The sequence below is a fragment of the Callorhinus ursinus genome, unplaced genomic scaffold, assembly GCF_003265705.2.
Source record: "Callorhinus ursinus isolate GAN/ISIS: 27379988/994484 unplaced genomic scaffold, GSC_fseal_2.0 scaffold3, whole genome shotgun sequence".
Taxonomy (NCBI): domain Eukaryota; kingdom Metazoa; phylum Chordata; class Mammalia; order Carnivora; family Otariidae; genus Callorhinus; species Callorhinus ursinus.
The window spans coordinates 47427943-47455701 of NW_027397065.1; the positions used below are offsets into that span (position 1 = coordinate 47427943).

Genomic DNA, 27759 nt, shown 5'->3' on the forward strand with positions numbered 1-27759 from the left:
TTGGGGCAGAAGCATTTATCCACCTCACAATTTATATCCAAAAAGTCAATTCCCTGCTTTGCAAAAAGCTTCTCATATAAACTCCAAACCTACTCTCTTTTGAAGCTAGAGATAGGCCAGGTGGAAGCAAGGCTCTAATTCTGGAATGGGGGCTAAGCCTGTCTGCTTTCCAAACCTTCACAGTCTGTGGGCCTGGACCTCATAAGGTCCCTGTGCACTGTTTTCGTCATGACTCTGGCCTGATCCCTGACACTCCGGGAAGGAGCACAGCCAGAAGAGAGGAAAGTTGGGGTGTGAACAAGAGGGAGGCAGTCACAGCAGCACAATGGAAAAGAAGACAGATTTTTCAGAGACCCAAAGTCCAAGGTCGTCTCTAGGAGGCCTCCTCACAAGCCCCAGACCAAAGAGATCTCCCAAGAGGAGATGCGGAATGGGGCAGATGGGAGTACACATCTGCTCCTGGAAGGGAGGCACCAGTTTTAGTTTGAAATGGAAACACTTCTTGAGGGGTGGACTCGACGTGTACTACTGGCATATTGCTTTACAATTTCTAGAGCAGTCTAAGCCCTTCTTTCTTTCATCTGAAGATGTGAACACTGAAGACTTGAGATATTAAACAAGCTTCCCAAGGTCAACAGCCATCAGTGCTCGGAGACCTGTGTTCTCATCTAGACTAACTCTACATCCAGGCCATGTGTCTGCTCCCTTTCCCTTCGCTCTCCACAGGGCCCGAGTGGCTTACAGAGGGGACAACGGGGGCACACTCAGGCACTACGGCAGCCCCAGCGATTTCAATGGGGCAAGACAAAGAGCCAAACACCAAGAAACCTGGGACACTGCTGCCAGGGGCCACAGGACATCCTCCTGTGAAGACTGCCACTCAGGAACTCACCCAGCGGGAGCTGAGAGGTCATCCTCACTGGAAAATGACAGGCGCCCACGAGCTTTCCCACAGTCCCTGCTGACCTCAGCTCGCATCACAACCCCAGAGCCCGCCGGCCTGTGGGCTGAGCCCCTCGGAGCCCCGGGCCGCACCCACCTTGGGCCGTGCTGGGGACGGCCGCGGCCTCTTCTTCACTTCAATCCAGTTCTCCGAATCCAAGTCGGGCAGGCTGGCAGAGAGGCCCTTGGGCAGCGTCTTTAGGTTGCTGACCTCCTCTGTTTTGGTTGGCACTGGGGTGACTGCACGGGGAGAACCAGGCGCTGACTCTGAAGGGTAGAAAGGTGACGTCCTCAACCTTCCAGTCCTCCTCCTGATGCCAGCTCTAAGGAGGCCTGCTGGCTGGGGGGCAAGGACAAGACAAAGGCACCTACAGGCCAGCAGGACCTACCTGTTTCCTTCTGGTAATGCTGACGGGGCACAAACTCGGGGCAGTTGAGAAGCTGGGAGAAATCGGTCTGGGAATAATCCACTATTGGGGGACCAGGAAGAGGCCATTTCTCCGGCTCCTCCCTCCTGCGCACTTTCTCATCAACGATCTCCACCACCTTGCTGTCCTTTAGGGCCTGCAGGGGAGAAGGAAGGAGACGATGCAGAGAAAAGACTTGGACAGAATGAGGTCTTGGAGGCTGGCAGACAGATGACTGGGCCCCTCGAGCTCAGGTAAGAGTCTGGTGCTGGCAGGGGTGTAAGAAAACTGGCACCATCTTCCACAACTGGCAGACAGATGAGATGTTCAAACTTGTAGGAGGGGACCAACATGGAAAACACACCTGCCCTGTGACCTTGCCACTCTACATCCATTAATCTGCCCGCAGAGAAACACAGCCATAGACAGATGACATTATGTGTAAGATCTGAATAAAAAGCCATTCACAGCAACACTGCAATATGGAGAAAATTGGAAACTACTCAACTTGCCACCACACAGACAATTTAAAATAAATGATGGCACTACCATTCAGTGGTATACGACTCAGACATTAAAAAATAGCCTCACCTGTGCTGAGGTGGAAAGAGCCATAAAAAAGCAGGTCTAGGTCAATGTGTCTAAGACGCCACTGGTGTTCGAATTTTTTTTTTTTAAGATTTTATTTATTTATTTGACAGAGAGAGACACAGCGAGGGAGGGAACACAAGCAGGGGAGGGAGAGGGAGAAGCAGGCTTCCCACTGAGCAGGGAGCCCGGCGCGGGGCTCGATCCCAGGACCCTGGGATGATGACCTGAGCCGAAGGCAGACCCTTAACAACTGAGCCACCCAGGTGCCCCTAGTGTTCAAATTTTTAAATAAAAACATACAAACTACATACATATTTTTCTAGGATTCAAAACTGCTACAGGTGTTTATCTCTAGGAAAAAGGATGAAGAGTGGAGAAGGGAGGCGAGCTGTCTTTAAAAATCTTTTTAGTGGAAAGGGGACACTTCAACAGCACAACACATGACAACACGCTCTGTCGGTGAGGCCGGGGCAAGAGGCACTCCGCTACACTGCTGGCAGAAGTCACTGAAGAAAGGGAACCCAGCAGTCTGCAATTTGCCCCGTAGTGCAGTCTTCTCACTTCTAGAAATCTACACCAAAGATACACTGGCAAAAATACGGAAAGGTACATATGCAACTCTAGGTAGGAACGAAGTACTATCACGCAGTCAGCTCCCAGATGTATTAAGTGAAAACAAAGGAAGAGGTGAAGAAATGCATGCATCACATATTGCCATCTAACTAACACAGGGGAAGGATACAAATACACTGAGAGGGATTTGCTTTTTTTTTTAATGGAAGGATTCAAAACAAGTTGCCTACAGGGGAATAAAAGGAGAAAGGCATAAGTGAGAGAATTTTAAATTGGACTTCTAGGAATATACCGTGTTGACTTTAGAACCATGTAAATGTTTTACCTAAATGCAAAACAAATTAGAAATTGGAGGGGAAAAAGCAATCCCTAAAACTTGAGAGCGAAATGAAACTAACAAAACTAATGTACATCAAATTAGGGACAAAACTACACAAAGATTATTCCAAGTACTTAAAAATACAGTCATTTGAGTGTATAAGTAGAAAAAAACATGTTTTTAGTAGTAGTAGAGGTATTATTACGAGAATAAGGTATATAAACTCTTGAATAAAAGAAATGAGTAATTATGTTGAGGTCAACAGCAATTAGGACTTGGGGTATAGGAGAAAAGAGTATTAGCGATAAAAGATCATTGGTGTTAAGAAACGACCCTGTAGTCCTAAACTTTAATAGAAAATATCAGTATAATCTCCTGATGTATTAAAAAAAAAAAAAAAAGGCTCTAGAAACAATGACCAATCAAAGCAGTAACAAACATCCCTATAACTCAGACCATGTGGTACATCAATACCATTTCCCCAGAAGAGAGGACCTAGAACTCCTTGAAAAAAATGGCTTATTCCAGATCTGAGGCAGGAAACGTACCAGATCAACCAGGGTTCCACTAGCCACGGATGGGACAAGTGGATTCAGCATATGAACTGCAATGGGTTCAAACAACTGCAGTATGTCGGAATCCACAGGTTGGTGATGATACTAAGACATTAAAGCAAAAAACAAAACAAAACAAAAAAACAACCAAACAAACCCAAACCCTTGAAAGTTATTGGGGATCAACTCATAATTTTGACAACTGATTAACAAAGAGAAAGATCAAGCATTTATCCACCCTTTCTGCACAAACCATACCTCTTGGTAACTGAATAGCTGATGAAGCAAAGTTCCTCCTTAAAGAGGTATTCCAGCTAACAAATGAAGACAGATCCATAGAATTAGATTTTCACCATTTCACAATCCCTAATGAAGTAACAGGCAGTGATCATCAACAGCAGCTTGCATCACAAGAGAGAACAAATGAAACGCTATGTGCCACCTGAGAGAACATATCATTATCTATAAAGCAGCCTTGGCAAAGAAAGGGAGGAAAACCCCCCAAACCTGAATCCGGTCAGGCCTCTGGATCACCAACTTACAAAAAATGTGGAATACAGAAGAACACATTAGATGACAGCACTGTGTCCCTCCCATGAGAAATTAGCTAAGATATACAACCTGGGTTATTCAAATAATGAATTGCAAGGAAAAGGAGAGGGGAAGGGGATACTTAGCAAGACAACACATAGGTCTTTTTTGGATCCCGAATCTCATAAAGCACAACATTTTTTTTTTTTCACAAGTGCGGTGAATTCCAGCGGATGGTTTGGACATATTAAGAACTGTTAGTATCTTTTACATGTGATAATGATATGGTGACTATGTTTTTTTTACCAGGTATTTATCTTTTAGAGGTGAAATGTCAGGTTACCTGATGTTTTCTGCAAAGTAATTTGGAAGAGGAAACAGATGGGGGATAGATGGAGTAAGACAGGCCATGAGTTGGTAACTGCTGAGGCTGGGCAACGTGTTCATCATACCATTCTGTCTACTTCTGTAAATGTCTGCAATTTTCCACAGTAAGAGGGAGAGAGAGGAGAGAAGGAGGGAGGCAAAGAGGCTGGCCAAGCCTTGAAGCTTTAGCAGAAGTCATCAGATGAGGACTCCTCCAGGGTCTTCTGCCAGGGCCCACACTCCAGCTCTGTAAGTAAGGACCTTTCCTTCCCCTGCACCCCAGCCCCAGGGAGGGAGACCTACCGCAAAGATGAGTGAAATGTCAGTGGTAAGGGCCTGCACTCGGTGGAAGGAAGCAATAAGGGTGATGGGAAGGAAACCGTCAGCATCCATTTTCCGTCGCAGGAAGAAGTCTCGCTCTAAATTGTCCACGCTGAAGTAGTACTCGCTAGGGGGAGGGGAGAAGACGGAGGATTGCTGTGTCACTTAGGAGTCGGCCTTTCTCGTCCTGCACACCCCCGCCACCTCACATAGCCTCTGACCGACCCTGACCCTATCATACGTACAGTATTAAAGGCTGGAAAGAGATGCTATTCTGTCAGGGCTCCCTAACCTCAGATCAGACCCATTCCCCTCACCCTTCAGCCTCTCCGTATGCCTGGCAAACCCCTCATCCACCCTTAAAACGCAGTTCCACTGTTACCAGTGACTTTCTCTTCTCCTAAAATACTGTGACACTCTCCTGAAACGATATGCTTCCTTGTATGGCTCCCCCACTGGACTGAGACAATATATCAAAGTGATTAGGAGCTAGGGTTTTGTCATTAGACAGAAATGGATTCAAATCTGTGCCTTGTTGTTTACTAACTGAGACTCTGGGCAAGTTCCTGGGTCTGTCTGCTCATCTCCGAAATGGAGATAAGTAAGACCCAGCTCATAGGAATTAAGTGCAGGACGAAATAAGACAGTGCCTGTAAGCACTTAAGACTGAGCCTCGCCTACAGGGCGAACTCCGTAGGTGTTTGCCAGCATTCTGACCATGCTGGCATTACAAAGAGAAGTGCCGAAGGACGTGGACTCTGGACATTCCCTCTCCTTTTCGTTGGTGATAATTTCTAATTTTCTTAAGGCAAATATGGTGTTACTTTTGCAATAAATATTACCTTTATGAAAAATTAGCTCTTAAAGGATGAGCAGCAGTGATCTTTCTTAGCTCCAGCCAGGGGCAGCCGCTGCCGCTAGCACAGCCCCAGAAGGACTGGCCCATCCTTACTCTGCCCAGCAGCCATCCTCTGACATGTCCCCACCCCCTACGCTTCTCTCCAAGAAGGCTCCTGTCCACTCACATCTGCCGCTTGATGTAGTCTTTGAGCAGCTCCTGGTCCACACTGTAAAGCTCAGTGCTGCTGACATTGTCAAAGTAGTAGGTGATGTTGTTCATGTACTTGGGGGTGCGAGGCCCCTCTGCACCATCAAACTTTCGGTAGCCAAACTGGTAGTCAAAATGGGCTACGGGGGAAATGGGTGCCATAAGGGAGGGGAGATCCCTGCCCACCACCCCCGCCACACTCCCTCGGACATCCCGGAGCCCAAAGGGGCCTCACGTACTTCGAGTGCCACCCCGGCCGCGTCCCCGGCCGCGACCACGCCCCCGTCCACGGCCACGGAAGGAAGCCCGCGCCCCACCAGCCCCATCACTCTTCACACTCGATGTCTCATCCTGGTCGTGCCAGGCAGGCTCCGGTTTGGTCTCTGGTTGCCAGGCTGGGGTGGGGGGGGGCCATGGGCACGGGCACGTAGGTGGCAGGCTCAGACCCTATGGGGAGAGGGGCACTGGGTCACGCTTGAGGGTGACCCCCATGCCCAGGCACTCCACAGTGGGCGGTGCATACCTTTGATCTCCCCTCGGTTGGCAGGTGTGTGTCGTGGCTCTGGTGGGCGAGCAGGGCGCGAAACCAGTTTTTCTCTGGGCACTTCAGGCTTCATGTCTATTTGCAACGGAACCCACTTGTGTTTGTTCCCTGGAGGACAGCATGGGGATATGAGGACGGCTTGAAGGAGAGGTCCCTCCTAGCCATCCCTACCCGTTACTCCTCTGTCTGGAGCAACAGGTCTGATGCACAATCTGATGACCTTGGGCAAATTCCTTCTCCCACACTGGACCTCACTTTTACCTCTAAAATAAGGAAGCCATGGACCTCAGGGTGACAGACACTCCTGGCTGACTCCTAATATCAGTTTCTCCATGGTCAGAGAACCCCTTTCTGGAGCCGGACACGTGGCTGCCCAAAATCGAGACTGCACTTCCAGGCTCCCTTTAGACACATGCCAAAATTCTGCCTACGAGAGCTACGTGAAAGTAGTCAATTCCAGGTTGAGTCCTTCAAAGGGAGCTACTCTCCCCCTTTTCCATTCCTGCTAGCTGGAACGAGAAGGAAAGAGTGAGCCACCTTGGATGAGAAGAGCCAACATACCACCGCAAGATGAAAGGAAAATGAAATGAAATGGTTGCCATTCTAGGGCTGGCCTACTTAGACCCAGCTGTCAGGTGAGAGAAAGAAACTTCTATCTTGTTTAAAACACTGTTACTCTGAATCTCTGTTAGAGTAGCCAACCTGTAACCCTAAACACCTTAGCCAAGGCAACGGAACTCTTGTCTTCAAACAGAATCTTACATGGGGCAGCAATACAACAAGACACACTGATTATTCTGAGTCAGGGACCTCACCTGTCCTGCGCACTGCTAGAGCCCAAGTGCTGAGAAGAGGGCCTACCGGATGCTTGTTAAGTAACAGAAGGAACGGACAGACGGAAGGCAGAAGCGAAGGCTGCTAGCCCAGTGGCCTACGTCAGTCAGCCTCCCAAGGACTTCTCAGGGCTCTGGAAACTCGTCCGGCAACCCCGAGTTCAGACACTTCACGGTTCTGCCTGCCGCTCCTCCCCGAGCCCTGCCGCAGGCCACTCACCTTTCTTCTTCGGGCCCCCTCGCTGGCAGTCCTCGTCCCCATTCTTCTCCTCCCCAGACTCATCCGACTTGGTTTTCGGGCTCTCTTTACTATCACTCCCCTCTCCTTTCTCCTGTTCCTTCATGTCCTTTTTGGGTGGCAGCTTACGGGCAGGCTGGGACTTGTGGGACTGTGGCTGCAGGGGGAAACAGAGGAACGGGGGGGTGGGGTGAATCGGAGAGCCTCCTGGGACGGAGAGGAGGGAAGCCCCGCCACTAGAAAGACAGGGCAGAAGCGCTGGGGCGTGCAACAAGGAGCTGGACTAGACGGAGTCTAAGGTCCCGTTTTTACGCCTGAGATGCTTCCACCGGGAAGTGTGGTCAAACACGCAGCAGGTGGGACGCTCCAACTTCCTTGAGTCTAAGGGACAGAAACAACCCTCAGGACACAGGGCTGAGGCCCACGGGGGCCATATATTTACTCCTGTACAAGACCACACAAGACCATACCGTCCCGGAAGTCTGTGGGATGGAAGAGATGCTAGCCCTCGGCTTGTCCACAGCAACCCTATCTGTGAACTGAAGGCCAGTAGCCACAGCTAGTGAGGGATCTAGGCCATCAGCCCAGAACAAAAGCACCAGAAAGCGAGGACTGATCCGGAGTTCTTCCTCTGCTGGCACTGACGAGTGCTACACAAGTGTCCCTAAGATATATGGTCTAGAGGTGGGTACCTAGCCTAATGGTAGGTACCCTCTCCTGCTTCACTGCCGGGCAACCCAAGTATAGCTGATGGAGAACACAAGCTCCGGAATAAATAACACACTTGACTTCCAATCCCCACTTGACCATCAAGGGCTGGTTATGAGCCTCTCCCAAGGGCTCAGAGTTATTATGTTCAGTGGCCTCATCTGTAAAACAGGAATTACTGAAGGACCTATCTCTAAGTCACTGTGAGGGGTAGGTGAAATGGTAAGCAGCACTTGGCAGTTCCTGGCATACAGCAAGGGCTCAAACGATGATTCTTAGCAATTTCAGTGCTGCCATATTATACCAACCACTCCTCTTAAAAAACTGAGAAAAAACCAGGAAAGGTTAGACCCAAGGCTCTGAGAACTTAAGAAGCCAAATGTGCATACGTCCACAGCATTCAAATCTGCCCATTCTTCCCCAGAGACGCACCTGTACGCTCTTATGGGCTATCTCTCCAGGTGTGGGCCAGTTGATTGCATCTCCAAAGTCACCAACCTGCAAGACACATTCTATGAGGGCCCTGGGGTGGCCTTGTTTCTGCCATTTAGCCCGTCATTCAAAATACCATTCCCCCAAGAGATCAGAAGCCACAATCAGTCTGTCCACTAGGATCATCCACACTGGAAGCCCAGACGGGGCTCCCCTGCTATTGAGAGCATAACTACCTCGAAGTTCAGAAGAGGTCATACCACCTTTTTCTTCAAGAAGTCCCCTTAGGTTGCCCGCTCCACTCCTTACCTTGCTGCCTTTGCGCTGTTTAGGAACTGCTGCCCTCACCACCTTGGCTGGAGCAGAATGTTCTGTGGGAATAAGAAGGGAGAGATGGTTATGCAAAACCCATGGGGGACCACCACTAGCTCCTCAACCTCATTACCACCCCTACTCCATCAAGCAACCTGCAGGTTTCCAAAGGAGGAAGACATGGTGAAGAGGGGAAGGACACATGCTCAACAACCAGTAACAACTGTACCAGCCTCTCTCGGAAGAAATCATGGAAAGTGAGATCATGGAAACAATCAGCAGCCAACACCCCAGGAACTTGACTCTGAGGCAGAAGGGCCCTTCCAGCTCTGTACCCTCCTATAAAGAGGGCCCTGAGCCCTGGAGAGGGTAAGTCCATGGCAGACTGGGGCCATGCCAGAACTGGCTCTATAACGAAGGCTCCCTAACCCCAGCAGATCCTTCCCCAGGAAGGATCTGAAAGGCCTTTTCTAGCTCTAACACTGTGGAAGTCTGTGTATGAGCAGATCTGGGCTAATGATCATGGGAAAGGCAAGATAAAAACCCTGAGCTGGCAATCAAGTCCAGGGCTCTCTTCTAAGCCTCCCCATCCCCCCAGTGGGGCCAGCTCTGTCCTCAAGGACCTGCGGTCAACAGAAGGGCTAGCCACTCAGGAAAGACTCTGCTCTCCAAGTTCCCAAAGCAAGTGAGACCCACTTGACTCAATGGTCCTACCTTTAGGAATTTATCCTAATCACACAAATTAGATGAGTGCTTAGAGTTATGTAAAAAGATGTCGTCCTTGGGCGCCTGGGTGGCTCAGTTGGTTAAGCGACTGCCTTCAGCTCAGGTCATGATCCTGGAGTCCCGGGATCGAGTCCCGCAGCGGGCTCCCTGCTCAGCGGGGAGTCTGCTTCTCCCTCTGACCCTCTTCCCTTTCATGCTCTCTATCTCTAATTCTCTCTCTCTCAAATAAATAAATAAAATCTTTAAAAAAAAAAAAAAGATGTCATCCTTAACAGAGTGCTATTTCTAACTTCAAAAAATTGAAAACCTTCATGTCCAACAGCAGAAACCTGGCTAAATTAAAGTTTAACAATTTTTAGTCATTAAAAAGATAATGCTCTCTACCAGAGATAAAAGATATGAAAAGATAAACAAAATAAATGAGAAGACTTGCAACCCTATTTTTATAAAGCAAATAAAAAACATGTGTATTTAGGGGCACCTGGATGGCTCAGTAGGTTGGTTTCCACTCAGGTCATGATCTCAGAGTTGTGATCCTCACATGCTAAGGGGGGGGGTCTCCTTGAGATTCTCTATCCCTCTCCCCTCTGCCCCTCCCCCTGCTTTCTCTCTCAAATAAATATTTTTAAAAAGCCTCATATATATGCACATATACACAAGTAGGAATATCTGGAAGGCCATATAACCAAATATCAGGAGTAAAGTAGTATGTTAACAGTGATTTAATTCTGCTTGGAATTTTCCAGTCATTTCAACAAAGACATGGGCTTTTTAAAAAAAAAAATTTTTTTTTTTTTTAAGAAAGTAATAGGTCTGGTCCCTTCTACACCTACACTTATTTTCCAAACACACTTCTGAAGAACAAGGGTTTCTGAACCCTGTCACCCTCAGAGACCCATGGGAAAAGGTATATCCTGAGGCTCTGCTCACCCACTTCTCTCTCACTTTGCCTCCATTGTTGGCCAACCATGCCAAGACAAGAGCTGCCCTCAGTCCCTGAAGAGATATCTGCCTAGCTGGCCTCAAAAGGAATTTTCTATTCCTTGAAAAGTCCCATGTTCTCTTAATGAGTAGAGAGAGTCCCTGACTCCTGTGAGGCCACAGCATTCTTGGTTTTCAAACCCTACTGGAGCCACTGCCCCCTCAAGATACCCCACATGCCTTCTGAAAGCTGGAGCTGTGGAACGCAGCTCACAGCATCTTCCATCCTCAGTGCTGGACAGGGGAAACCCAGAAAATCTCTCAGTCCCAAGAGGATGAAGCTTGTAGGACCGGGGAGCTACTATGCACTGACTTCCTTGCCAATCCTGGGTGCCCAGGAGAAGTCTACCACCACCCAGGTCCCAAACGAGGCTGCTGCTTGGAACCAGGACCCGGAGGAAGCAGCTGCTGCAGGTGACTACACTGGAGTTAGGGCAATAATCACTTCTCCAGGGACCCATGCTCCAGCCCCCAACAACACTCCCTGCATGCTATCAGGACAAGAGCAGGCCAACGGCCTGCAACTTCAAGTTCATTAACAAGAAGTGGGAAAGGAGAATCAGGCTCAGAGGTGAGGTGTTCCTGAAGACTTTTCTTGAAAAGATGAGGCTAAGTTTTTCTGGTTATTGTCTGTTTCTTCTCATAAAAATAATAAAAACTCTTAAAATTGGGAGGAGTCATATCCTGTGATCACCCTGCCTGACATTTCATTCACCAAGATCACAAAGGGACATGTAACCCAACTGAAAGTTGGGTCTCCAATTAATGGGAGACCATCCTGCCACTAAAAGACCATACTGATTCCCTATTCCCTCACCAACCCCAAGATGACCAAGGGAATATGGCTAGTCTGGGCATACACAAGAATATTCTTCAAGTAGTCCTGTGTGCAGTTTGTTGAAAAAGCCCCATGTCTAGCTAGCCTCCCTCTGCCCCCAGGACCCATAGTGCCTTGCTCTTGCTCTGCTCGCAGGTAGAGCCTCAGGCTGCCCCTACTCCAAGGAAGAACAAAGTCTCCTAGAGAGACAGAAGAGTCCACTAGGGAGAGAGAACTACTTCTGCCTTTCTGTAAAATTCCTAGATCTGTTAAAATCCTGTGGGGCCTAGGAGAAGCCGGGAAGGCTCAAGTGCATAGCTGTCAGGCCCTGCGGGAGACGAGAAAAAAGACTAGGCTTTCTGACTTCAATTACACATCCCTTTCTGGGTCCCCCCACCCCCACCATCCTCCTTCACCAGGCAACCAACCAACACACGCTCTCTCTCCAGCTCCACAATATATACAGGGCTTGGCATCTGAAATGGCTCCCAAAAAAAACCAATCCTTTGTGCAGGTGCCAGTCTCCACGTCCAGCATCATCCCAGCCAAAAAAGGGAACAAGACCCCTCCTCTGCCTCTGCATTCTGACACGTGTGCCAGCTGACCCACACCCAGCTCAGCAAACAGTAAACTCACCAACCTGCACCTGCCCAAGGAAACAGAGAAGGTTAGAGCAGCAAAAAGGACCATGGTTCTAATCCCCTCTGCTTGCAGATAGGGAACCGAGGCCCTAAAGGGGCCTCCCTAGGGAAAAGCCAGGATGAGAGCCGGAAGTCCCAACTCTCCTCGTTCAAGTGCTCTTCTGGCTTGCCACAAATCCCACGTGTCCACTGGTAGGGTCAATCCTCCTTCCTGGTGCCATCTTAGGGCCCTTCCCCAGTGTATCCTGGTAAACAGAGTTACTGAAGGCTGGGAGAGGTTCTCAGGTACTGAGGGAGGTTGAAGTGTGGTGAGGCAGGCCCTACTTGAGGCCCACCATTCTAAGGGAGCAGGATGGCAGAGAGAGGCCCCAGGAGGACCTGCCTCCTAGATTAAGGCAAGTCCGGGGCTAACAGGTATCTGGAAAAGGAGAAAAGCCACTTTCTATCCCACAGGATCATCTTTAGCCAGTAGTCAGTAGTGATTCTAGTTCCAGGGGGTTAAGGGGCTTCCCAAATATACACGTGCATTTGGGTATTAAATGAAGCCCACCAGAACCTCTCTATGTGTGGTTGTGGTCGTAGAGGTAGAACACCAGGAGACTGTATCTGCATGGCCAACTCACTATTTTCACTTCAGATTATTGAGAGTGCTGCGGACCAGGGGAGTTAACCCACTACGGCTAATGCAGGATACCAGGAAATGAGGTAGGCCAAAGGTGGGTGCTAAGGGTGGGAAGCGCAGAGAGCAGCTCCCCTGCAAAGTGGAGTGGCTGCCCGCACCACACCGTCTAACCCTCTCAGATTTGCTCTCTCCGCCTCACCTGTCACCCCTGCATTCAAAGACGGTCTAGGAACGCAGGCAGCCCATCGTAACGCCATGGACTTTGGTATCTACTGCACATCCTCTGCCCCCAGAGAACCCCTCTGAACTGGTTTCCTCATCTCTAAGACTGAAGTCCTAATTATTTCATAGCGCCGCTGTGACAGTTACATGAACAGAGAGCGGTAAGAGTGCCCAGCACACAACAAATGCAAAGTATGCCAATTCAGATTCACACAGAAAGTTTATTTTTCCAAGTAATCCTCGCCCTCATCATTAAAAAAGAAAAAAAAAAAACCAGCAAATGATCTCTCAACATGAAAGGAATCAGAATGTGTGAAGAAAAACTCCTGGGCATCAATTGGCTCAATTCACTGATTCAGATTTGAAATGCACCGCCCCGCCCCCGGACTCCAGCCTGCCTTTTTTCCGGACACCGCCCTCTATAGACAGGCTGGGCTCCCGGGCAGGTTTCCCCAGGAAAGAGGAAAGAAAAGAGGGGGAAATTCACCACAAGTCCCTGGGGAGGCTTTGGTATAAGCCCCTGCCATGCTAGAGGAAGGAAGAGCATAGGGAAGCCTTGGAGTTCTGACTTCAATTACACATCCCTTTCTGGGTCCCCTCCCCACCATCCTCAATTTTTTACTCAGCGTGGAAGGAAGAGAGCCTGGCCTCGAGGAGTATCTCTCAGCCTACAAAGGGACCAAAGCCATAAACACCTGGTATAAAGCCAGATAAAACAAACACATTTTCTATATTGTCTTGTTCTAGAAAGATCCTAATGCTACTGATCCTTTGCAATAAAAGCAACCTAGAGGGGCCACATCTAGGAGATCTAAAGAGCAAAGACTTGGTCAACCAGTGAGAAACTAGGGGTTTTAGGGGGAGAAGGCACATGGGTGAGTCAAACTCGAGATCATCGTAAAAAGAACTGGTAAGAGGGAGAAGCTGGAAATGAAACTGGGGGACAAACATGGGTAAAAGGTGAGACCCGGCTGGGCCAGATGGGAGAAAGCCTGTAGGACTGAGTGGGTGGCCAGAGATTTCAGCCTCAGTGCCAGCAGAATGGGGAAGGCCTAATGTTTATTTTGGGGCTGGCACCATTTCCTGGAGATTGGCATCTGAAAAGATTAAGTTTACCCTGACTGGAAAGAACATCTACTTTGGGGAACAAGGGAATTTATTAGGCTACAAAGGGGCTGCATTACTTGAGTTCACACTCACCCACCTGTGGACCTTTATCTGGCCATTAGATCAATCTCCTTGGGGAGCCCTCTCAGACCGCAAGTCAAGTGCCCCTGCTCCATGCTCTCTCAGCTCTGTAACCCTCACCCCCTGACTATGTGGCTCCTTGAGGGCAGGAACCAGGCTGTTTTGATAGCAGTAATCTCGGTGTCTAATTCAGGGCCTGACAACACAGCTGATATTTGCTGAATGAACAGCGAGTTCACAAACCCATCTCCTTCCACGATTTCACACCAAAGAATTTGCTTTCCAAGTGCTAATTCCCAAGGCTATAGCCTCAACCCTCTCACCTTTAGTCAGAGCTCTCCCCAGGCAGAGAAAGGCACTGCTGGCTTCCAGAGGAACCCCACGCCCAGCCCTGCCTTGACTCTGAGGCACCAGATTACCCGAAATCAGGGCTGGTTTCTAATTCAGACTCTGGCACTTGTATAACCTTGGGGGGCACCATCTCCCATCCTCCTTGAACCTCACCTTCCTCAACCGAACAAAAGGTAGTAACATGAGGTTTAGAGGTATGACAGGAGAGAAGGCAAGACCTCAACCATAGGGATTTCTCATCTAAGCAGAAGAGATGCTAGTCACAAGCTATGCTCGTAATATTAACAAGTGCATATGATATGTACTAAGCCCTTACTAGATGCCCCGCATTGTTGTAAACACTGAGTCAGTTTCTCTAATTGGTCTCATTTTATAAATGAGGAAACCAAGGCACAGGGTAGAAAGATTACTTGCCAAAGATCACAACCAGCAAGAAGTAAAACAGAATTTGAAGCCAAGCAGTCTGACTCTAAAACCTGTGCTCTTAACCACTAGGAGGAGAGTTATCTCCTCATTGTGGCCAACAGGGTAGGCCCTCTGGGAGCGATGCACGGCTATCATTCGATACACTGGGGAAAACCAAGGCTCACTGCAGGAAAACCTAAGGTCATAGAGCAGGGCAAGTAAAACTCCCATGACCGGATGCCAACAACCTGACAATTCCCCTCTCCCTACACAGAGACAGGCAAGGGAAACTGCCACCAAGCACGCAGCTAAGTCCCTACTTCTGGCACCCCAGCAGCCCTGGTGAGGAAGATGCACTGCTTCCGGGCCCACCTCCCAGTTCTTCCACTCCTGCCTCGGCCCCAATGCAATGAGGTTCCAGCTGACATGGATTCTGCCCCCACACTCAGCCTCCCAATATGGGGAAGGCCAGCACTGTCTGCATGAGCAGCCTGGAACCTGACTGTGGAAGGCAGCAAAACCGTCTAAGAGGATGCGTGAGGCAGGAGGAGTCTGGGTGACATCGCCCACCTGTGCTCATCCCTCCTACGCCAGCTCAGGGGCAGAGTCTGAAAACCTAGTATATTCTCAGCCATCACACACCCTGGCGATGGGGAGGAGTCTGGGGACCACAGGCCTCTCATCCCATCTCCATTCACTCTAGGAGCCCTTAGGCAGAAACCTTCTACAGAGTAAAAAGAATGCTAACTTCCTCCCCCTTGCTCATCAGTTCTTGCTGCTGCCACTGCCATCACTCCTCGAAGACCTCTCTCTGCCCAGCCCTCCCACCCCGACTCCACCAGACCTGAGGATGAAACACAGAAAGGGGCTGGAGGGCATCCCTGTGTGGAGCTTTTGGGGTGTGGGGAGCCTTCAGAACATCAGACCATCTTGAGGCTCCACTCAAAGGAAGCTGCTGGCCACAGTCTGTGCCCCTTGATCTGGGAGGAGGGGCAGGGCCACTGGGCTCCAGTCACATGGTGGTGCCTGGCCTGGCCCAGGCCCATCCCCAGTGGACTATCTTTAGCCCGTGGTGACCCAGGCGGCCTGGTGCCCCCCTCCCTGACCAGACATGGACCCTGCCCCTAAGGCTGGTGCTAGCCCCTAAAGTCCTGCCCACAAGCTAATAATCATCACAGCTGAAACACAAAAGTACCAAGTGCTAGTACCCTAACCCAGCCGTTCTGAAAAGCACATTTGGTTCTAGTTAGAAGAGTAATAATAACAACCCCCGGTTTACTGGGTGCTAGTCTAAGTTGCTTTGTATGTGTGACTTTACTAAGCTGCCTCAAAAAGACACTATTATTCCAGTCGCTCAGAAAACAAAATGGAGGAAAGGGACTTGCCTAGTATATATTCTATATGACATTACTCACAGAACTCCACACTAATTTCAGATTTCTTCCAAGGAAGTCTTCCCTTTGAGCGCCCAATGTAAAGAGCTATCCAACTAGCAACTCTGGAGCAAATTCTAATTCAGTTTATAACTTGGGGTCTTCAGAGCCACAACCAGAAATGGTTTTATCTGTATCTCAACCCCACTAATCACTTACTGAGGCCGTATTACATCCTTGCAAGGTGCCAAAGTTGTGTTTTTTGTTTTGTTTTTTTAAGATTTTATTCATTTATTTGAGAGAGAGAGAGAGAGAGAGAGAGAGAGAGAGGCAGGCAGGGAGAGGGAGAAGCAGGCTCCCGGATGAGCAGAGAGCCCGATGTGGTGCTCAATCCCAGGACCCTGAGCCCTAACAGCTCCAGCCCTGCAGGCTGGGTATATTTGGCAAAGGGCAACTCCACAGAAGTGGAAGAGACCTGCCAGGTATCCCAGAAGCAGACCGCAAGTTGGAGTTCTTCGGTAGGGACTATTTATCCCAATCCAGGTCAGCCAGTCAGGCCTTGCTTCCCAGAAGCAGCTGATCTGCCTCTTGAGTTCAGGCCAGGGGGCCACTTCAGTGCCACGTGCTACATCCCAACTGGGAAAGAGTAGAGCCCTGGGACGCCACAGGTGAGGAGAGGGGGCTGCATCACCTGCAGACTCCCCACCAGTACTCAGAGAATCCCTAAGGCCCTGGCAGGTACCTATTACCCTACTCCACCGTCCCTTCCCCTTCAGCAAATGCAGAGGGTGCCTAAGCTCTATCCAAACCCCACTCCATCACTGATTTACTAGGCTGCCAGACTAAGAGGCAGGGCAGAGCAGCAGTTAAAAGCATGGACTCAAGTCCACCCAAAGACATTCTAACCACCAGCTGGCATCAAATAAGTAACCCACAAGGCCAAGGGACATGGTCAAATCAGACCAACCTTTCATGCAGCCTGTAACTTGACAGGCATTAACCGGGCCACACAGGCCAAACAAGTGGGTTCATGATGGAGGCAAAAAGGCAATTTACATGGGAGATCCCTGAGTCAGACTGAATCTCTCATTCTGAGGTTCATGATAGGTGCTAGCTCATAGATGTAACAGCTTAAATGAGGTCATCATTAAACACAGAATGCATGATAGTTTTTTTTTTTATCTCTTTGAGGCAATTCTTCAATCTGGTGCCTAAAAAAAAAAAAAAAAGAATGAGATGGATTATGGCTGCCAGATTAAAAAAAAAATCTCCGGACGTATCTAATTAAATTTGAATTTCAGATCATCAGCAAGTAATTTTTCAGAGTAAGTGTCCTATGCAATATTTGGGACACCTTATACTAAAAAATTATGCACCATTTATCTGAAATTCAAATTTAATTGGGTGTCCCCTATTTTTACTTGCTAAATCTGGCCACCATGGGAAGGAAAGACCACTGCCCCATGTTCCAGGACAGTGGGGTGGTGAGCAAAGCCCTGGGATAGGAGTCAGAAGACGGGATGCCAGTACTGGTGCAGGTGCTAGAGCCTTTGCTGTGCGAGCTTGGCATAAGTACCTATCTGGGTGTCTTCAGTCCGTCCATTCAGAGGCCTATGGTTGGGGTGGAGGGGATCCTGTCATATGCAGTCCTTCCAAGCCTAACATCCTTTGATTTTTATCCCCACATTCACTGATCATCCTAACTACAACTTTAAATGAAGCCAGCTTCCCAGGGAAACAAGCTACCATCAAAACCACTGCTACAAAGGACGTAAGCTCTAAGGTTTTATTTTTTTTAAAGGTTTTATTTATTTGAGAGAGACAGCACAAGCAGGGGGAGTGGCAGGCAGAGGCGGAGGGAGAAGCAGGCCCCCAGCTGAGCAGGGAGCCTGGAGTGGGGCTTGATCCCAGGACCCCAAGGATCATGACCCAAGCCGAAGGCAGACACTCAACCGACTGAGCCATCCAGGCATCCTCTAAGAAAGAATCACCTACCCTCTGAGAAGTTCATCAAAATGTAGATTCCTGGGTCCCATGCTCAGGAGATTTTTTTGCTCAGGAATGGTAGGGCCAAAGAATCTGCTAGGTAATTTTTTTTTCTAAAGATTTTATTGATTTTTGGGGGGGCACAAACAGGGGGTAGGGGGAGGGGCAGAGGGAGAAGCAAACTCCCCGCTGAGCAGGGAGCCCACTGCAGGACTCGATCCCAGGACTCTGGGATCATGACCTGAGCCAAAGGCAGACGCTTAACAGACTGAGCCACCCAGGCGACCCCCTCCCTTTTTAAAGATTTTATTTATTTATTCTGCTAGGTAATTCTAAGGCAGGTTTTCTCTGGACATACCTAGGAGTTATTTTATTGAACCCAAAGAGTTTCAACTGTTAATTTTCACAGAGGCTACCCGGAACTACAACACCACATTTAACATTTTAAAATCAGGGCTGCACTTCTTAACCTGGTAGTGGGTACATGGGTCTCGTTTTAATATTTTATATTATTATTATTTTAAAAGATTTTATTTATTTGAGGAAGAGCACAAGCAGGGGTAGGGGTAGAGGGAGAGGGAGAAGCAGACTCCCTGCTGAGCAGAGGGCCCAAAGCAGGGCTCGATCCCAGAACTCTGGGATCATGAGCTAGGCCAAATGCAGATGCTTAACCAACTGAGCCACCCAGGTGCTCCTATTTTATGTGGATTAAAATTAATATTAGATCTATATATTTATAATTAAATTTAACATAACTGGATCATTAAAATTAAAACACTGAATACTTTTAATTTTACATAGTATATTTAATTTTTTTAAGTAATCTTTCTACACTCAATGTGGGGCTCAAACTCACAACCCTGAGATCAAGAATCACATGCTCTACTGACAGCAGAGCTGTTCTGATGGACGTGTAACCCAAGCCCCCTCCCCCTTTACCTTCCGCTCAGCTGGAGTTCCTGAGCAGAAGCCTGTATGAAAAACCCTCACCTCACAGCTGTGGAAACTGGGACCAGTGAGCTAGCAGGCTTGCAATACCACATAGCGGGGAGGGAAGGCTTGGTTTAAATGCACATTCCTGGATTCCCTCGAGCTCCAGGAATCAGTTTGGTGAGGAAGACAGAGCTTGGGCATCTGCAGTTTTAGCAAGTTTCCTATGCAATGCTGATGCCAGTTAATGTTTGAGAACTGAGCTGCCAGCGAATGAAAGTGCTGGGAAGGAACCCTGGCCTCCGACCCTGGGTCCAGTGTCTCATGTCTGCAGACAGGAACTAACTGGCTCACCAGAGTAGGAGGTAGCATGATTTCATTACACACACAAACAGCAGCCACAAGAGGAGTGCACAAGGAGCACAACCCCTCCATTTACCCACCAGTTCAATCTCTTACATCAGGAACCAAGACTCATCAGGCCAATAAGCCATGGGCTGAGAGTCTTGACACATGTGAGGTCACAAAAGATCAGTCTGGGCTGGGCTTGGGGTTCAGTTTCACAACGAGCTCCAAACTATGGAGATGAAGGCTCCTGAAGGGAGGTTTGCCTGCCTCCTCCTTTACAGCCAAACAGTCTCTACTCTCTTAGGCTAAGCCTGTTCCTTGCTCACCCAACGGCCCTGGGGTCTGGGTCTACTACAAGATAATGCCTACCACTTACAAAGCATTCACCTCAAGCTCCCTGCTGCAGGCTTTCGCATTATGTCTTCTGATCCTCACAGTGGTGGAACTCCATCCCAGTTTCAGAAACTAAGTGGCTAGCCAAAGGTCACAGTGAGAAGGTATCTGACCCTAAGGATATGAAATCCCAGGCTACCCTAGGCCTCTTCTGGCACTGCAGGAGACAAACAGTAGGTTCTTCGGGTCCTCAAAGGGCTCCAGATCAACCATGTAGGCCCAGCAGGGGACTGAGACCACCAGCACCAGAATCCACTTCTCTGAACCTGCTTATCTGCCAGGTGGGGATGCCATCACGCAGCATAAGGGAAGAAGGGCAAAAGCACAGTCAGGAATCAAAGTACTGTTTATTGAAAGGGCCACCTGCAACCCAAAGGCCTGAGCTCTAGCCAGCACCCAGCCCAGGATGATTTTGCCTCCTTCAGCAGATCAGAAAGGAAAGGATGGAGGAAACTGTGAACACTTTATAGGACAAAGGAAAGGGAGGTGGAAAAAGCAGGGACTTCGTACAGGCCCCGCTCTGGGGCACAGAGAAAAGCTGAACAAAGCATACACACCATCCACTCAGGTAAACTATCTTTCCTTACCCTTGCTGACCAGGGCTAACGAGCTTGTAAGATACTTCCTCACCCATCACTGTCGAAGTCTCAAACAGTCCGAGGTAGGAAGTGCAGACATGGTTCTCCCCGTATCACAGAACAAGAACTGAGACACAGCGAGCTTCCTGACTTGTTACAAGTCTATCAGCTTGGTTTTTGGGATCCCTACCTACCCTGAGTTCCTACCATCCTACGGTGACACTTGACCATTGGTAACTGGGCTATTGAGGGGTCTGTGTGCCAGGCACTAGGGAAGCAGTGGTAAGACAGTCCCTCTCCTCTGAGGGCTCACTTTATACAAGGGCTTTAATCTTAACCTCCACATGTGATTGCTTCATTGCAACTGCCTGGGATGTTAAACTGAGGGTCCTCAGGCAGTAAATGGGCTCAAGAAAAGCCTAGGATCAATTAGCAACATCTGCTGTGGGAATCCCCTTTGCAATGACTGAAAAATACTCTTCTCAACAACAACGTAACATACTGTGTACTGTGGATATAGAAATTAGCTAAGACTGCCAGGGGTCCAGCCCACAAGACTAGTGTCTGATGCTGAGAGCAGACATGGGTGTGGTGGGGTCAATGCTCTTCCCCTCTAAAAGCTGCTATGTCCTTACCTCAGAAAAGATCTGCAAACCCTTAGGCCTGGGCTCTTCTGGAGGAATTAAAAGGCAAGTCCCAGGAAGAACAAAATGCAGAAACACAAGTAAGAATTTATGGGACCAGTACTTCTGTGGAAAGAGCACCAGGCAGAGTGCTGCCTACCTCACCCCCAGCAACAGGGTGGTGCAATGGTTAAGAGCCTGGGCTCCAACAGCTCTTCTACCTTGGTGACTCTGGGTTTCTGTAAATGGGAATAGTTTCTAGCCTAACAGGACTATAAGGACTGACTGAGTTGCTGTTTGTAAAGTGCTTAGAAAAATGCCTAGCACATAGTCAGCACTCAATCTTTGTTAGCTATCATCTTGGAACTTTAGAGGTACTCTGTATCTGAGCAGGCTTCATCACTGGTTTGTCTCATTACAAAGCATGCCTGTACAACTCTAGTTTTATTTTTCATAAAGGAATGCCCCTATGAATTCAAAAAAAGTCACTGCAGAATTGATTTTCTCTAAAAAGGCCACTGACAAATTTTTCCACCCCTCCGTAAGCTGTGGCTGAGGTGAGCCTCCTATTAGGTACTTAGTCCTAGATGCTTGTTCAGTGCCTCCAGTCTTCCCAGAACCATGCTTTATGCTCTATCTTAAAGACCTCATCAGCAAGGCAGAGTAGAAGGGTGGACCTGTTTTCAGGAAATGTAGAGCATTTCTGCGCAACACCTGCTCCATTTGGGCAGGTTTTCCTGGCCTTCTGAGGGCTCAGGGTGTGTCAACGGCTGGCCCATGTGGGGGTGAGAAGAGAGCTGAAGGCTCGTTGTCTTGAGGACCAGGAATGACAGCACGTATATCAGCCTTGCAGGCTGGTGCTTACAGACCTAGTCCTCTAATCTACACTCCTGCAGCACCGACCATGCAAAGAGGCTCCTGTTTTTCTTTCCTTGAAAGAACAAAGCAGAATGAAGAGAGACCCAGCACAGGTATCATGATTCCCTTAGTGCCATGTGGGAGACTGGCCAAGAGACGGCCTCAGTTTTCTATTAAATGAGAGGTAACCAGATGGCTTCCAAAGCCCCTTTGGATGCTGGCCTTCCTCGAGGATCTCAAAAGAGCTGCCACTTCAGAGTGGCAGTGGCAGTGATGATGCAAATCAAGGGGTGGGACAGAGAAGACCTAGAATGAGAGAACATTCCAGAGCAACTCCAAGGCCAGCAGGAGCAAATGGGGAGCTTGAGCAGCCTGTCCACTCCCAGCCAGCAGTCCTGCATTCCCAGGCCGCTGCTGCCCTCGTGCTCCTTCCCCATGCCTGGAAAGAGGGCCTCCAGCTCCGTGGACAAACTGCTGTGCTCACGGCTCCTGGAAAGATGGAGTCAAGTATCTTTTAGAAAAATGTCTCTGGAGCTACTACTGAGCCTTCAGTATGAACGATCATTGTGCTAAGTGCCTCCCTTGCAGTATCTTACTTAATAGGAAGACTGATGCTTTTATTTTCTTTATTGTGAATTAAAGGGAAAAAAAAGAACAGACTGGCTTTACCAGTTTTTAACTCTGACCCTGGGTAGGTCCCTTAATCACAAGCCTATGGAGAAGGAATTTCTCCTTAAGAGGGGGCCAACTATCACCCACCTCAAGGGCACTTGTGAAATATGAATAAAGAAATGTTTTGTGAGGTCTTCTAAAATCTTAAGGGAAAGGGGTGCCTGGGTGGCTCAGTCATTAAGCATCTGCCTTCAGCTCAGGTCATGATCCCAGGATTCTGGGATCGAAGCCCACATCGGGCTCCCTGCTCGGCGGGAAGCCTGCTTCTCCCTCTCCCACTCCTCCTGCTTGTGTTCCCTCTCTGTCTCTCTCTGTCAAATAAATTTAAAAAATATCTTAAGGGCTATCCCAAAGGCAGTACCAACCCTTAAAATCCATGGACTTGATGAATAAGACTAAACCCTAGATAAACCAATGGATGATGGCTTAGAATCCTCAGCTTTGGCAGGTGCCACCCTGGACAGTATCCTATTTCAGGGCAATAGAGCTCCCAAAAGAGTGCAAACCAAGTCACCTCCTCATCCCCTGAAGCAGGCCACTCCCAGCCTGTGGAGACTTGGCTCACTGCTCCTAGGTGCCACAGTAATGGGGGAAAAGGCCAGTTTCCCTTGATCTACCCAGTCTTCAAAACCTCAATCATCAGTACTCCAGTCCCTTTTACCTGAAGGGCTAACTAACCCAAGGTCTGCTGCTCATCCCCAGCTGTCCTACCAAAGGGTAGGGGCTGGCCAATAGCACGGGATACACTTAGAAAGGAGCTCCATACTACAGTCTAAAAAACTGAAGCCCAATTGTGTGTGTTGGGGGGGGGGTGGAGGATCGAAACCAGGCTCCTACAAATCTCCGAGCTGCTGCGGAATGAGGTACTTGCCATAGAAGTGGCCTGGTGTGAAGCCCACACATCCCTGCAATAACACTAGTGGGGGCAGGGTTGCCTGACAAAAAGTTCTTTAGAGATTTCTAAGTCTGAACCTCCTCCAGGTCAAACCATGTCCCTTTCTGCACCCACTCTGACCTAGCTCGTCTCTTCTTCATGGGGCATGTACCATGGGCTTGGGGGAACCCCAGAACAAACCCAAATGAAAGCCTCTGCTGCCACCACCCCCCACGCTGAATTTTTGTACTCTGGCGAGTTGCAAACCCAAGCAGTAAGCTCTTGGAGGACAGGTAAGTGTGGTGGAAAGAGCACTAACCTGGGCATCAGCGTGCCTGTGTTTTAAAAACTTGCATCCCTGTAGGGCAGCCTTGGTCAGTAGCCTCCCCTATGGGGGCCTGCTGTCCTCAGCAAAGTGCCCAGTATGTGCAGGCATGTGCACATGGTGCATGTGAATTCTGGACTGGGCTCAGTGGGCTGGGGCAACTCCAGGTGCCTGCAGGGGGCAGTGAAGGAGTGGCAGCTTCAGAGGCAGCAGAGGTGGGGGGGTGCGCGTGTGTGCAGGCAGCTGCAGTGATGTAGCACTGGTCAGCTCCTTTAACCGTTCTCATCAGGAAAATGCTACCTTCGTTACCAAGGGCTGCTTTGAAGATTACAAGCAGATAAGTGCCCTTGAAAGCTTTTGTTTCTAATTGTGGGGGAGGGGAAGGGGGTACAGGTCATATTATGATCCCATTTTTTTTTAAAGAAGCATGTGTATACACCCAGAGTCAAAAAAAGTATAGAAACGTGCTGTCCAATACAACAGTCACTAGCCATGTGTGGATGCTGAGCACCTGTAATGTGGGCAGTCCAAATCAAGAAATATTTTTAAGTGTAAAAGACAAACCAAATTTCAAACATTTAGTACAAAGAATGTAAGATATTTCACTAATAACTTTTATGCTGGTCATATGCTGAAATGATAATCTCTTGTCTTGGGTTATACCATTTAAGCTGATTTCACCTATCTTTACTTTTTTTAAACTATGGCTACTAAAAAATTCAAAATTATCCACATAGCTTGTGTTGTATTTCTATTAGGCAACACTAGTCTAAAAGGATGTGGTTGCTTAGTAGTGTTTATGGTGGTTGGTGGACATTTTTCTACAATGAATTGGTTGCTTAAATAAATTGAAAAGATTTCCCCTTTGAAAGAAGTTAAAAGGCCCCAACACATAACAGTATTTCCCATCCCCTCTAGGAAGAGCCAGAGAGCCTCCCAAAGCCTGCAGAGAGCCACCGCCCCGCCACACCTGGCCCGGAGGCCATGCCTGAGAAACCACAAAGTCAGCACAGCTCTTTCCAGCAGGCAGCGGGATGCCTGACAGAGCGGAGGAGGAACATTTCTGGGGAGAGTGGGGCCAGGGCTCCTCTGCCAGATCAGCCAGGGCCTGGCTCACACCCACTAAAGGTGGCCAGGGGGCAGAACTGGAAGTCCAGGCTGGGGCACCAGGGTCCTGTACAGATTCCTGCTGCCTGAAGATCTATATGGATCCTCTCTCTCCCAGAAAATTTTCCAGGTAGGGTATGTATACTTCTGTGGTCTGGAAGAATGCAAAGCTAGATGGTAAGTACTGCAGGGTCTCTGGAGTCAGTGTGCCAGGAGATGCAATCCCAGCTACTTACTAAATGCTGCATGCACTTAAGCAAAATTACTGAACCTCTCTGAACTCTTCTGTTTTCTCATCCATAAAATGAGGATTAGAACTGTAGTCAGATCCCACAGGGTTTTTGTGAAAATGAACCTAGATAATGAATGAGATGGTATGGTGGCTCAGAAGTTTGATAATCATGTCTGAAGTAGAAGGTCTGGGACATCTGTCCTTAAGACAAGCTACTCATGAGGCAGATTCTAGGACACCTGGCTAGCCCAGGGACATGATAAAGGCACTTTAGTGATAGATGAGAAATGCATTCATACCCAATCCCTTCTTACAAGTTGTGAGAAATGAAGGTCCAGCCAGGAGAATCAAGAGAGCAGGGCTGAAAACAGAACTTGGATCCACAGATTTCAGTTTGCTCTGACCCGACCCTGAAGATCTTACCTGAAATTAAAAAGCCACTGCAGTTTCTGACAAGAAGTCAGAACAGAAAACTGTGACACTAAGAGCCCACATGGCGCTCATTCCCCATCCCTGCAGCCCCACCATCCCAGCCCCAGCTCCTGCTAGTGCCCCCAAGCTACTTACCACACTCTCACTCTGCCTCCACCCTGGGGCAGGGAGCGGGAGATAGACCAAGGGAAGCTGCCCTGGAGCCAAGAGACCCAGAACCCAGGTAAAACATCTGCCTACCTCAGGCCATCCTCTTCTTATTAATGGGCATCATATGACAATAATTTGGCTTCTGGACACACAGGAGGAAGTAAGAAACAGCAATCAGAAAACTTCCTCTTAAGTGGCCTAGCCTCAAAGGAAAAGAGTAAGGTCAAAAAAATCTGGCCCAGTCACCGTGCCATCATCCACTCCTTTCCATCTCTTCCCCAAGACTATTGTAGAAGTCTCCAAGGGGTCTCCCCTGCCCACCCCACCCCCCGCCAGTCCATTCTGCAAAAGACAAAGTAACCCTCAAGCAGAAATCCTATCACGCTACCTCCTCTCTCAATGCTTTCAGAACAGAATCCAAACTCCCTAAACTGGCCTCCCAAGGCCTCTTGCTTCTGAGTTTTTGGGCCCCTCGCCTCTCATTCAAAGGCCTCTTGGTCCGTTCCTTGCAGATCTCTGAACTCATCACCACCTAGTATTTGCTGTTCCTCCAGGCAAGAATGCTCACCACCATGCTCCTTATCAATCTCATCTGGGCTCATCCTTAGAGGCCCTCCCTGACAGGTGTTTGAAGCTGTCCCCAGCCACACATCCCCACTTCTCTAGCAAACTACCTTGCTTTGTTTCTCTCACAGCACTTAGCACTATCAGCAGCTGCCGCGTAGTATTAAAGATGGCTGCAAACGGACACTCCTCCCAATGAAAGGCAGGGCCCATGACCCCTCCCCTTCATTCTCAGCAGGATCTGTGACCTCTATCACACTATGGTAAAGTGATGTTGTGCTAGTGCTCTGGCCCAGACCTTATAATATTGACAGCATCTACTTCCTGTCTCTTGAAAAGCTCGGTATGGGAGCACTAAGCCACTGCACAGTAAGTCCTACTACTCTGAAACACCCAGGCTGGAGAGGGTACCTGAGGGCACTCGAGTTCCAGCTGACCTCAGCCTTCCAGCCATCCCTGCCAAGGTACCAAAAATTCAAGTGAAGCATGGTGGGCCCTCCAGACCACGACATCAGATACCTCTATTACTGCCATACAGAAAAGACTCACCTGGCTGAGCCCTGTCCTAATCCTGACCCACATACAATTCAGTGAACCAATGGTTGTTTTTTTATGTTACTAAGTTTGGGGTGATTGGTTAGGCAGCAATAGCAAGAACTACGTTGTTGGTTTACTATGTCTCCCCACTAGAATGTAAACTATGAGGGCAGCCCCCCTGTCTTGTTCCCATCACTATTCCATGGTCTAATACTCAGTAGGTTACTCAAATGTGTTAAATGATTTTCACTTTGCTGGTAGCCAAGTTAGTTCCTTTCACACAAAGGTTAGGTTCAAGCCCTGGTGCTTCTCTTGATTAGCCTGAGGACTCTGAATACTCAAGTCTCTTGAGATGGGTGGGCCAGCTTCCTTCCACTGAGGGATACTTTGACCCTGGCCTCCGCAAGACAGAGATTCTAAATCTCAGAGCCAGAAGCAGGGGGGTGGTCTCAGCAACAATCAAGTGTAACCAGGTACAGGATGGCAGAATCTTCTCAATGACATTTCTGTCAAGAGACAGGCCACCACTGTTTATACACTGCAATGGGTTACTCATAACCTTCTGCGGCAGCTCATCTTAGCCCAGCATTTTCCAGAAGCCTAAGGCAGAATGTCTCCTGCCTAGGTCGAAGAATCCCAAAGCCTTGGTCAAGCTCTCAGGTATAACACTAACGCTGGTCCAATCGGGTGGGGGAAAGCAATCCCCTTTAGATGAAATCTTTCTCAACAGTGTAGTTTTCATCTCCAGTTTGATATATCAAACTTAACCCTAGGAGGAAAGGACCTTGAAAGATCTTCTGGCTTAACCACTTTCATTTACAGAAGAGGAAAAGGAAGTCCAAACAGGCTCAGTAAGTTGCCCAAAGTGTCTTAGCAAGTGAGCCAAACAGCTGGGACTAGAAGGCTGGTCTCCAGTTTCCTGCCCAGAGCTCTCCATCCTACCCCTAGTACAGGGTTCACACCAACAATGGTGTGAGGAGCAGGCCTGCCTTGGGGAAGCTTCTCTCCAGTGTCTCTTCTCCAAGAGAGAATTCAATGCTCCAATGACATAAGACCTAGTCAGGATCTTTTCCCTTTTCATCTAAGAACTAGTAACACCTGCCTT

At 48.7% G+C, this 27759-nt stretch overlaps 1 protein-coding gene across 1 annotated transcript in view; it reads right to left on the reverse strand.

The window, feature by feature from the left end:
• LARP1 (La ribonucleoprotein 1, translational regulator) overlaps positions 1-27759 on the reverse strand; it is a 55423-nt gene that overhangs the window by 15228 nt on the left and 12436 nt on the right. Inside the window, 10 exon segments of the mRNA XM_025867175.2 lie at positions 1040-1209; positions 1332-1506; positions 4587-4731; positions 5630-5792; positions 5892-6060; positions 6062-6099; positions 6176-6304; positions 7250-7424; positions 8408-8473; positions 8717-8778. Coding sequence (XP_025722960.2) covers positions 1040-1209; positions 1332-1506; positions 4587-4731; positions 5630-5792; positions 5892-6060; positions 6062-6099; positions 6176-6304; positions 7250-7424; positions 8408-8473; positions 8717-8778 — 1292 coding nt within the window.